Source organism: Nansenia antarctica, assembly GCF_963989245.1.
Source record: "Nansenia antarctica genome assembly, chromosome: 4".
NCBI classification, from domain to species: domain Eukaryota; kingdom Metazoa; phylum Chordata; class Actinopteri; order Argentiniformes; family Microstomatidae; genus Nansenia; species Nansenia antarctica.
The window spans coordinates 50,278,803-50,289,879 of NC_137689.1; the positions used below are offsets into that span (position 1 = coordinate 50,278,803).

The window sequence follows — 11,077 nt, forward strand, 5'->3', positions numbered from 1 at the left end:
GAAATTATGATTGGAACTTGGGCTACCTGAAGAATATGCAGTGTGACTTTTCTTTCCTCCTCTGCAATCATAATCAGAAATTATTAAAACACGTTAGCCTAATATCGCATGACACAGAGATACAAACAAAGCCATGACGGGATGTAGAGAAAAAAGAAAGTGAAAGTGTAGAAAGAAACTGTAAAAATACCTATTTCAAAAAGTGTACATGGTCATTCTAAAACACCCCCCACCCCAACAACAAACAAACTGCAATCCCAGCTTCAGAGGGTGCAAAGACACCAGAATGAGGTTAAAACCCAGATCCTGGTCCCTTCATGTGTGTTCCTCCTCACAGCCCTTCCTCGGATACGTCTCTGACACAGTCCCTCTTGCCCTGGCGACGGTAGTCATGGGAACAGAGGTGTTTGTTAACACTCTATGCCAGTATACTCTGGGTGGATCTCAACAAATGCTCCAGCTAGAAGACATTGCCCCCTGTGTGCACTGATCTAGGACCAGCTTGTACTTCCCCCAAAACCCCTGACCTAAACCATCAGAGGGGAGGGGGAAATGCAAAATGATCCTTCGATCAGTGCCTAGGAGTAAAGTCACCCTTCACCAGGACAGAAAGGCAGAGGCCATGAGGGTCAGAGGCTCATCAGTCCAGCCCCAGCTCTGCCCACCACCACCTGAGGCAGATCTCAACACTAGCTCCATAACAGTTCAGTGAGGATGTGATGTGGTTTAGTTCGGGAGGGTTTGGCTATGTCCCTTTGTCCTCCCAACACTTGGCCATGTGAGGCTAGCTAAGCACTAGGGCTGTTTAGCTTCTCCCAATACTGTCTGTGCAGCCAGGCTAGCCTGGGAGCTAATGCAACAGTCCACTCCCTGCCTATTGTTTTTTTTACTCGGAGGCTGGATGAGAGAGAGCAAGAGTGAGAAGGGGAGGGGAGGGGGGGGGAGAGAGAGAGAGAGCGAGAGGGAGGCCTAACAGTTGATGAAGCAGTCCGCCTTCGCCATCCCACGACTTTGCCCGTAAGGTTTGGAGACAGAGCACAGGGACACATCCCCCCTCCTCCTCCCGTCCCAGTGCTGGCTCACTGATGGTGGGTAAAGAGAGAGAGAGCCAAGAGGCCTGGCCTAGCAGATGATGGAAGGACCCTGGCCTAGCAGTTGATGGAAGGACCCTGGCCTAGCAGATGATGGAAGGACCCTGGCCTAGCAGATGATGGAAGGACCCTGGCCTAGCAGATGATGGAAGGACCCTGGCCTAGCAGTTGATGGAAGGACAGTCTGTCTTGGCTTTGCCTGCAGAGCTGATGATCCTCATGAGGCAGCGTCCAAACTCCTCCAGGATCATCCTCTCTGCCTGGGCCTGGGGCTGCTGGCCCAGCTCGGCCTGCTCCGCCTGCTCCAGCAGACACTCGCACGTCGCCTCCGCCACCTCCTTCGTCACAAACGTGTAGGGCAGCCTGGACATGGGGAAGGAAGGGATAGGAGACAAAATATCTTGAACCTTGCACCGATCAAATACACAGGTCACGCACACATCCCCCACGGTTTCCTTTGGCCAACTAGATCTGCACATCATGGGGGGGTCATTGTTCTCCTATGGCTAGACTTATGTCAAAACCACTTGACGATGAATTGATGATTTACCACTTCTCGGGGTTTGAAAGGATGGAGGTCTAGAGAGGTGAGTACTTACCTCCCCCCTTCGCTGGTGATGGCAGGAGTGGTCCGCGTGAGCAGGTCTGAGATCTGCGAGGAGAGCTTGGTCTTGGCTGCCGTCTGCTGCTGTACCCTGACCTCCGCCGCGTCCGCCAGGTGCATCAAAGTCTTCCTCTCCGGGCTCTCCTCGAAGTTCTTACAGCCCACACACTTACAGATGGACGAGCACATGATCTTGGCCTGAGAGAGAGAGAGGGCAGAGGGGAAAATGTACCATGGCTGCATCTCAAAATTAAAATAAAAAGTGACTTCCTTTCCTTGTGTCTACTCCTTCAGTGGCCCCAGGAGAAGGAAGCCCAGTGTTAGGTCAGCTTTTACCTGTTCCAATTCGTTCAGAGCAGCAGATGAAGGGAAGTCGACGAGGAAAGAATGACTTGTAAAGAGTAGAATAAAAGGTCTCCAGTCCACACAGATATGGTTAGATAGGGCACCAAAGCTAGGGAGGCTGGTTGAGGTAGAAATCGGAGCCCGTGGAGCCCAGGGAAAGAGAATGAAAGGAAGACCCACCTCATAGCACTCGCAGTAGTTCTTCAGGCAGCCTGATCGTTTGCAGTTACAGCCTTTACTGTGCCGGCGGTCCGACTCTCCCTGTTTGCCTTTCCCGATCTTCGGCTTGAATGCTTCTGGGTTCCGGTCCAGACACGTCTGTGAAAACACACCAAATTTGTGATTTAAAAAAAAACAGATTTTTAACAAGGTGTAGATCAATTCAATAAGACTTTATTTCACCAAAATGTGTGATGAGTGGACTTGTGGCACTAATGTTATTTGACTAAAGGTTTCAGATCTTCACCTTGATGGCTTTCAGTCGTTCCGTTTCGTGTTCCAGGTTGTTGAAGCAGTTTGTGCAGTTGCAGTTATTACAGAATTCTCCATTGGCAAAGCAGTCACAGTACCTGAGGAGGAAGCAGAACAAAATACGTTGGGTCATCAAAGTGATGCGTCATGACGGGGTATGGCCGTGACAGTAACGGTGTCATGGATTTCTCCGAGCTAAAATCAAGCTTCAAGCTGAATAAATCTGTTTGCAATGTCTGTCAATTCCACCCTCTTATTTCCAAGAGGCGCTCTGATAAACCCTGCAAAACATTTTACTTACAGTTTGAGACACTGTGACTTTGTGCAGTTGCATGGTTTCCTTGGCCTCAAAGCAGCATCTGTTGTCGATAAGCTGTGAGACAATAGAATACATGCTTTAAAGAAGGAACTTCGGAAATTTCTGTTACTGGTCAGCTGTTCTGGATGTCCTTGCACTGTCTGGAAGACAAAGTCAAATGAACACTGATGTCTACGCCCAATAGGGACGTTTCAATCACCAGCCAAATCCTGCCGGTTATTTCGCCGTTAGAGAGAGAACTGTCCTGACTTCTCTCGTCTGTGTTATATTGTCTTTACCCGTTGAGAGGCAGTCTGGCCTGGGTCTGGATGCTGGTGGGGTTGGAGAAACCAGAGCTGCTGGCCAGAGTCACAAATGCTGACTGCTGGAGCTACAGGAGACAGAGAGAGACAGTGTAGGTACAGAGGCAAATGTCATGACAACGTCCTGAAAAGTCTCGCTCGTTTTTGAGCGGGGATAAAGTTCTCTATTTCTAGAACACCGACGACTCCTATGCTCCCATGCGGAGCCACTGACCTGTGTGACGTACTGCGCCGGCAGCACAGCGTAGCCCATGTTCCCAGCCCCGGGGGCTGGCGCCAGTACGGTGCCGGGGGGTAGGTTGGTGAGGTTGGGCTGGATCTGTGGGAGGGGCGTGGCGGGCATGATCAGACGCTGCTGGGTCTGGGTGGTAACCACCTGAGCTGCCTGCGTCAGAGGCTTGGGAACCACCTGGGGGAAAGAACACTCTTCAGTTCAAGTCAAATTTATTTCGTGGTGCATTTTATAGCGTGGCGTTCCTGTTCCGGGTTGTGTGTGTGTGTGTGGAGAGGGAGAGAGTCACCTGCTTCATGGTCTGTGCTGGGACAATGGGGACAGACATCCTCATCGCTGCTGTGTTGACTACCATGGTCTTAGCTGTGGGAGAGTTACATTATTCACATTATCAGTAATAGGCCCAGCTACATTTCTGCCCTCATACCCCCGCCCCCATACTCCCGCCCTTTTGGTTTTCCCAGATTTAATATGAAGGATAGACATTGTGGTTGCGATTGAGTGAAAGAGAGAGTGTGTGAGAGAGAGAGAGAGAGAGAGCGAGAGTGAGATCTGAGAGAGAGAGTGAGAGTTCTGAGAGAGACAGAGAGAGAGGATGTGTGCATGTCTGACCTGACTGGATGGAGTTAACACCAGGACTGCCAGCGTGTCCCGTGGTGCTGCCTGTGGAGGCGGTCACCAGGCGTACGTAGTGGAACCTGCTGCCTGGCACCTGGATCTGCTGCACGTTAGACTGGGTGGCCAGGGGGAAGATGGTCTTAAACTGGGGGGCTCCCACCGATACTGTCTGCACTGGCTTCAAAGTCTGGCAGGGAAGAGAAAACTCAATTAATTCCTTGCTAAACCCCCCCCCCCCCCCCCCAAAAAAAAAAAAAAAAAAAAAAAAAAACATCTGCACAATCTTGGAGAAGCCAAACGCAGACCTTCGTAAACTGGTTAGTTCAGATCAATGAAACTGCGTTCTAAAACTGTTAAATAAATGTTTTTAAACGTGGGTCTGAACTGCTCCCAAGGAGAACATTCCAACCTCATAGTCGGGTCTATAATCAGCACAGGTCTGAGTGTCTCACTCTCTCTCTCTCACTGGCTGAATGATCGGCATTCACAACATGGAAGCTGATCATATGCTGCTGATCTCCAGGGCCCAGTTGTTCAAAACGTTTCATCTAGATCAGAATGATCCTGATTCTTTTTTTGCTATCCAGGATCAAATCTTTGACTGATTTTGAGTCGTATAGGGGGAAAATCAGCCAGCTCGATCTGATCCTAGGTAGCAAAAAAAAAAGAAAAAGAAAAATCGGGATCATTCTGACTGGGCCCAGTGACCACCTGGAAGAGGTGGTATCACCCTGAGGGGGTTGTTGCTTACGTGTGCCGAGGACTGGCTGGAGACCACCTTGGCCGGAGAGGTGGCTGTGGACTGCTGCACCGTGATGATTTGGCCCATATTGAGAGGCAGAGACACTGACTTCTGAGGCGAGTTGGGCGCCTGAGAGGCCACAGACACCACCGTCAGCTGTGAGAGAGAGAGAGAGAGAGAGAGAGAGAGAGAGAGAGAGAGAGAGACAGAGAGAGAGAGAGAGAGAGAGAGAGAGAGAGAGAGAGAGAACAACCCATTACAGAAACAGCAGGGAGTGTCTTTCCATTCTCAGAAAAGTATGTGTTCATCTAAAGTCACACAAAAATAAAATCATAACTTCTGTCCAGTAGCCCTAGTGCAAGGCCTGGGTACAAAACAGTGGAAAGAGAGCCTGAAAAGGGCTGACCTTGCTGGGCGACTTGAGGGGCGAGATGGCGATCTTGTTGTTGGGGAGGCTCTGTGCGCCGGCGTTGAGAGGCTCAGAGATGGTGATGGTCCTGGGGGGCGTCCCTGGACTGCTCTGGGACAGGACCCTCCCTGGGGGGCGCGCAACCACAACAATGTTGTCATATCAGGACGTGGCCAAACATTCACTAGTATATCAAATGAGCAAGGAAAGCAAATGTGATTTGCTGCTACATCAGAGATTATTGGAGAACATTTATGCCGCCCCCCCCCCCACCCCCCCACAGGAAAAGGAGACATTCTATGTTTCAATGATGACACAGCTGTCCAGGGGTGTGGCACAAACCAAGCCCTTCATTAAATAGAGGGTGGGAGGGTCAATATGCAAAAGATGTGAAAGGACTTACCTGCAATAACAGGGGAGACTGACGTCGAAGCAGTCAGACCTTTGCTGTTAACAGTTTTTGTGATAATAAACTTGATTGGTCCCGCTGAGGAGACTTGAGTTTTCTTAGCGATCTGTGGAAGAGTAGGTTTCATCAGGCAGCATGGAGGCAAGAAAAACACCACCTGTTGCAGTTTTGTAGTAAAACATGATGAGAATGATTCCTGAAATAATCTGATGTGGAAGTGGATCTAAAAATATAGCCCCATGAGAGACCTTTTGTATAGTCCTACTTTACAACTATCTACAGTATATTCGTTGCCAAATAGAGTTGATTGTATTAAGATGTAGCCTATTCATTTCAACATGTGTGTGGATATTGGTCAATCAAAGTGTCTGTAAATGACAATAAATGATATTCAAATATAACCAGTTTAAACCAATTTAAATTAAGCATGGTACAGCGCCATGCAGAGGATAACCTATGACTTGACATTATGGCTTAAAGTGTGGTAACATGTTGGGGGGGGGGGGGGGGGGTAACATGTTGGCCAAACTTGCCTTATATGGTTGTCCCTGACAACACATGCTCATTCATAAAGCAGCTGGAAATGAAAGCTCATATGCCAAGGTAGTAAAAATGTCATGTTGTGGTTAAACAACAGTTCAACACAAGGTCCAGGGGGTGTTCCATCAACCATCCGTCTAATACTGCCATATAAACAGTGACTTTAGAAGTGTGAGGCACGACGTCTCTCTGAAACAGGTAATAAACAGCTCTCACCTGTACAGTCTTCAGCTGCTGGGCCTGCAGTGCGGACACCTGGCTGACAGTGCTCAACGCCTGCAGCCCCATCACAGGCTTCAGATCAGTCCGTCCCCCGATGGTCACCACCTTATACTGCTGTGGCAGACCCTTGGTGTCTCCCTGGCCCATGCCCAGCCTGCTGCCAGTGTGGGGCAGCTGCAGCACGATGGGCTGCCCTGACTTCCCTATGGCCGTGACTAAGAGTTTTTGCCCGTCCTGCTTGATCAGTTGGGTGGTGGTGACTGGAGACTTGAGGGCGTCAGCGGTCGCCTGAGACGAGGCCACCTTGTTCAGGATGATCTGGTGGTTGGCTGGGATGGTGAAGGGGGCCGAGAGCTTCTGTAGACCCCCCGTGGTGACGCTCACCCCGGCCGGGCTGCTGGCGGTCTGGGGGGTGGTGATGGGAGAGGCGGTGGCTGGTCTGAGGGTGAGGGGGGATGAAGACAGAGTAGAGGGGGTGAGGAGGAGCTGCGTCCCAGAGCTGATGCTACAGAGGGGGGAGTCTGTGGTGGTGGTGGTGGTCAGAGCCTGAGTCCGCTGGGTGGGAGGGGCTGAGCAGAGGCTCACAATTTCCGGAACATTGGACACGTCGGTCTCCATAGGGACAGGTATGTCCTCGCTGGGCTCTGATTGGACAGGGGCTGTGAGAGGATGGGAGGGGGGGTCGTCCTCCATCACGATGGCCTCTGTGTCCATGATCTCGTCAGGGAGGAGACTGTTGAGCTCTGGCGACACCACGTCCATGCTTGCAGTTCAGTCTCAGCTCTGAGTCACTGTAGGGAAAAGAATTAGGGGTTAAATGGCACACAATGGCATGTGAATTTGCATTTAAATAATTTGCTATATTTGTTCTATTGGATATTATTGAAGTGTTGCATTAGAGTTTATGTTAAAAACAACATTTGCACTAGATTGTTTCAGCATCATACAAATACCACGAAAAAGAATAAATAGTACAATGCACAACACAGTGCAAAACAAATCACCAAAAGTACAACCAACATTCAAAGAAGACATTAACAAAAGAAAAGGTTAACTATCAGTGACCTGTCCCCTCCACCCCAGGCTTTCAAAATATCAGTCCATCTAGTCTTGTTCCAGACTTAATAAATTGAGTGAGAGGTTGCAAAATAAAATCAAACTTGATCCATATTTAACACATCATAGGCATGTCGTCTTAAAGTCATATTCATGTTTTTATTTAATACTCAGGGGGGTAATGCAGCTTTAAGTACCAACTTCTACAACTGTAATTGTTCTGATTGATTAACGAGCTATTGAGAGGGTGTGGGATGGATGTTGCACGCGCACGCGCGCACACACACACACACACACACACACACACACGCGCGCGCGCATTACATTCAGGGTTCAAAATGATGTCATGGTCTCTATCCATGGCCTAATAATACTGAATGTGACATGAGTAGCTACTGTCCGTCTGTTTGCACAGCTACATCTGCTACCATTAAAGCCAATCCCTAAAACGTTTCACCCATCTTTAAAACGCCGGCGATAAAGTCATACTTAGGAAATGGGGAAAAAGTTAGAAAAATAAAATCTGATCTGACAATGTTAGAATGTCCACATCTCCAGATCTGCAGTGCCAGTGGATCTACAGTCGGGTATTTGATAGTAAGCAGCCTAAACTCCCCCTGGACCTGCTAGCTAAACTAGCAAGTTAGCTAGGGAGCAAACAACAACAATGTTCATCTTTAATCTTTAGACGGACCCGATCGCATCACAACTTGCCACCCAGCTGAAAACGCTCGGTAACAAAATTCATGACACAAGGTTAGCTAGTAGTTAGCTCGGCTAGGCCCGCTTTTAAACATCCCAGAGAAAAACAACAACAATCTGTGTCGTCCTACCTCTCACGTACGACACATACGACAGCTAGCGCGCTAGAAGTTGATCAACTGCGGAGGGATCGATCGGCATGTCTCCGGTTTTCAAAGGGATGTAATCAGGGCGAGAATGGCTGTTTTTCCAACTATCGAGCAGTCTGTCAAAAGCATGAGTCGGTGCCAGCGACAGAGAGAAGGACCAGCTAGCTCCGTACGGGTCTATTTCAGGCCGGGGTTGGATTTCGAAAGATCCGCCATTTTCACCTCGTCATCAGATCGACTACAGAGAGACGAGACCAGGGAGGAAAGGAGCCTGAGAGCTCAACGCCCAGGAGCGTGTTTACCCAGAGACGGGTGGAGGAGGGAGTCACAACTTAGCTGACTACAATATCATATCTGTAGTCATGCAACACACGTAGGGCTTCACTGGCATTTGGGGGGGTATTAGATCCAGCCGTCGTCCGATTCTCCCAACATTACTTAATACGTTAGTTACCATGTCATGTAGCCTAACACTATAAATATGACTTAAAGCAATGTCATGTTCTTTGACATCTTGGCATAAGTCACTATAGACATCCATATGACGTTCTGGAAAGAAAAAAAACAGTTACTTGGTATATCCCATGAGATATTAAATGACTTAAATGACTTATTATTAAGAGTATTAATGTCTTATATTAAGAGTTCATTTGTCCCGTTAATTTCTTAACATTGAGCATGCCTCCTTGGGCTGCAGTGGCAAATAAATACATTTAAAAAGCAACGGGAAGGACTGGAGGGAGCAATGAGAGGATGCAGCATTTGACAGCAGCTGACAGTCTTGTGAGCCCCCAAGGCCATCTGTTTCTTCTCCCAAAGCTTCTGCACAAAGCAGACTAGTGACGCACAGAAAAGGACGGAGTTGTTCCCATAAAGCCATAATGTTGACTAGGAGGATTCACTGCAGTGTCAGGGGGTATAACTATCCCTCCCCGGCCTTATACAGGACCGAAGAAGCCTTTCTAGAAACAACGCTAGGTGTTACAAGCAAGAGATCGCTGGCTAGATGGTTTCACAATTCACGCATCTGCAAAATGAAGTCTTTTTGGTTTATCATCCCGATCACAAATAGATACTAGTTGTAGGTTTACAACAACACAAACGATGCATGCGATCCATGTGTACCACTCTCACCGAAACGGCCATCTAGATTCAATCAAACGGTTTAACCAACACTAAAAACACTTCCATCTGTCTCACTCGGGGGTGAATGAAGCCTGTATTAGTGGCGATGTGTGTATGGTTATAAAACTTGGCTGTCGCCTAGAGTTCTCTCTCTCCGGCTCCGACACCACTGCTGTCCTGCTGACTACACCATCAGCTGTTGTCTGGCTGGAGCTAAGCTAAGCTAACACTCCTACTAGCCAGGTCACTCCGTTAGCATGGCTAACCTCATCCTGCGGCTGTCACACAGAGAACATCCTAACCGTGCCTTACGTTGTCCTCACGTTGTCCCAACGCTTTTGATGTCCTTCAACGTCTCACTCCAAACACTCCTTCACAGCTCCGCCACGGCGGCGCAACATCCCGATAGAACACACAACGAATGGAGCCGATTGTTCAAAATACCGCGCCGAGCGCCATTTCACCCTCCAGCCCATAATACTGTGTCAGGTCCTGCTTCCTTGGCAACCACCCGGGGTAACGGAGCACTTCCGTCCTCGCCCGCAGCGAGCTAGATCTACAGCGTCTAGATATACAGCTACTAGATAGATCTACAGCGACTAGATCTACAGCGTCTAGATATACAGCTACTAGATATGAATGAATGAATGAATGGTCTTTATTGTCATTGCTATAGTACAGGTACCAAACAACGAAATTTGGGAGGGGTGGCTCCCCTGGTGCTAGGAAAGAAAAAAAAAACTAACAAAAAAAAACAAGAAGGGAAAGGAGCTGGTTTACATAAATAAAGGCTATGTACACTATCCACTATACTATACTGTACAGATAAAACGACTAGGGTTGTCATATTGCACATAGTGTTATTGTACATTCATTTAAAGTGTTGCAGTTTGCAGGCTTGAAATGTACACATTTGTGCCTCAGCACTACACCTGATTTTTTCAATCCAGCAGCTGCCATCAATCCGTCCAGACTGTCCAGGGCCCAGAACCTAGGTCTTTGCTGTGTTCAGGGCCTGGATGGCCCTGGGGTAGAAGCTGAGCTTCAGTCTGTTTGTCCTTGCGGCCATGGTCCTGTACCGCCTTTTCGAGGGCAGCCGGGCAAAGTGTTCGTACCCAGGGTGGGATGGGTCTCTGGAGATCTTTGAGGCCTTCCTGAGGCAGCGTGTGTTGTACAGCTCTTCCAGAGCTGCTAGATCTACAGCGTCTAAATATACAGATACTAGATGTACAGCTGCTAGATATACAGCTACTAGATATACAGCTGCTAGATATACAGCTGCTAGATCAGCAAAGCAGAGAATGACCAACTTTCTGCAAAATCAACAAGCCAGTGTGCTACTTTGAACATGCACACAAAGCACAAACCCTAACCCTTTATTTTAGTTAGCGACGAATTAAAAACAGAATAATAATGTAGGTGTGGGATAATAAACAGACTCTAAAACGAGTGGAGCGTAATACCCAGATCAGTTTTTTTGCATATAATACAACATTAGATGTGTGCCAAATAGGGTAAAACATACTCTCGCTGGTTGTGCCAAGTGATCACATAGCTACAATTCACATGGAATCACAAGGTAATAGTAAATAATCACCAGGGTAATAATAGCCTAAGCGAATTTCCCTGTAAAATCCATTCACACATGCCCCATTACCAGGTAAATTCCATGGAATCTACTGGGAAGGCTCGTATGTGTGAAAGGGGTCAGCCTTGGAGGACCAGGCCAGGCGGTGCAGTC

General features: G+C 48.3%; 1 protein-coding gene across 1 annotated transcript; it reads right to left on the minus strand.

The window, feature by feature from the left end:
- Positions 1-1,252: 1,252 nt before the first annotated feature.
- lin54 (lin-54 DREAM MuvB core complex component) lies at positions 1,253-7,071 on the minus strand (the record flags this gene model as incomplete). Its single annotated transcript, XM_080529867.1, has 13 exons — positions 6,299-7,071; positions 5,537-5,648; positions 5,131-5,261; positions 4,734-4,880; positions 3,977-4,169; positions 3,654-3,727; positions 3,347-3,541; positions 3,109-3,200; positions 2,813-2,884; positions 2,507-2,609; positions 2,221-2,358; positions 1,691-1,893; positions 1,253-1,454 (listed from the first exon to the last, which is right to left on the minus strand). Exons 1-13 carry the CDS (start codon positions 7,064-7,066, stop codon positions 1,253-1,255), a joined length of 2,430 nt encoding a protein of 809 aa, XP_080385993.1. The 5' UTR covers positions 7,067-7,071.
- Positions 7,072-11,077: the final 4,006 nt, after the last annotated feature.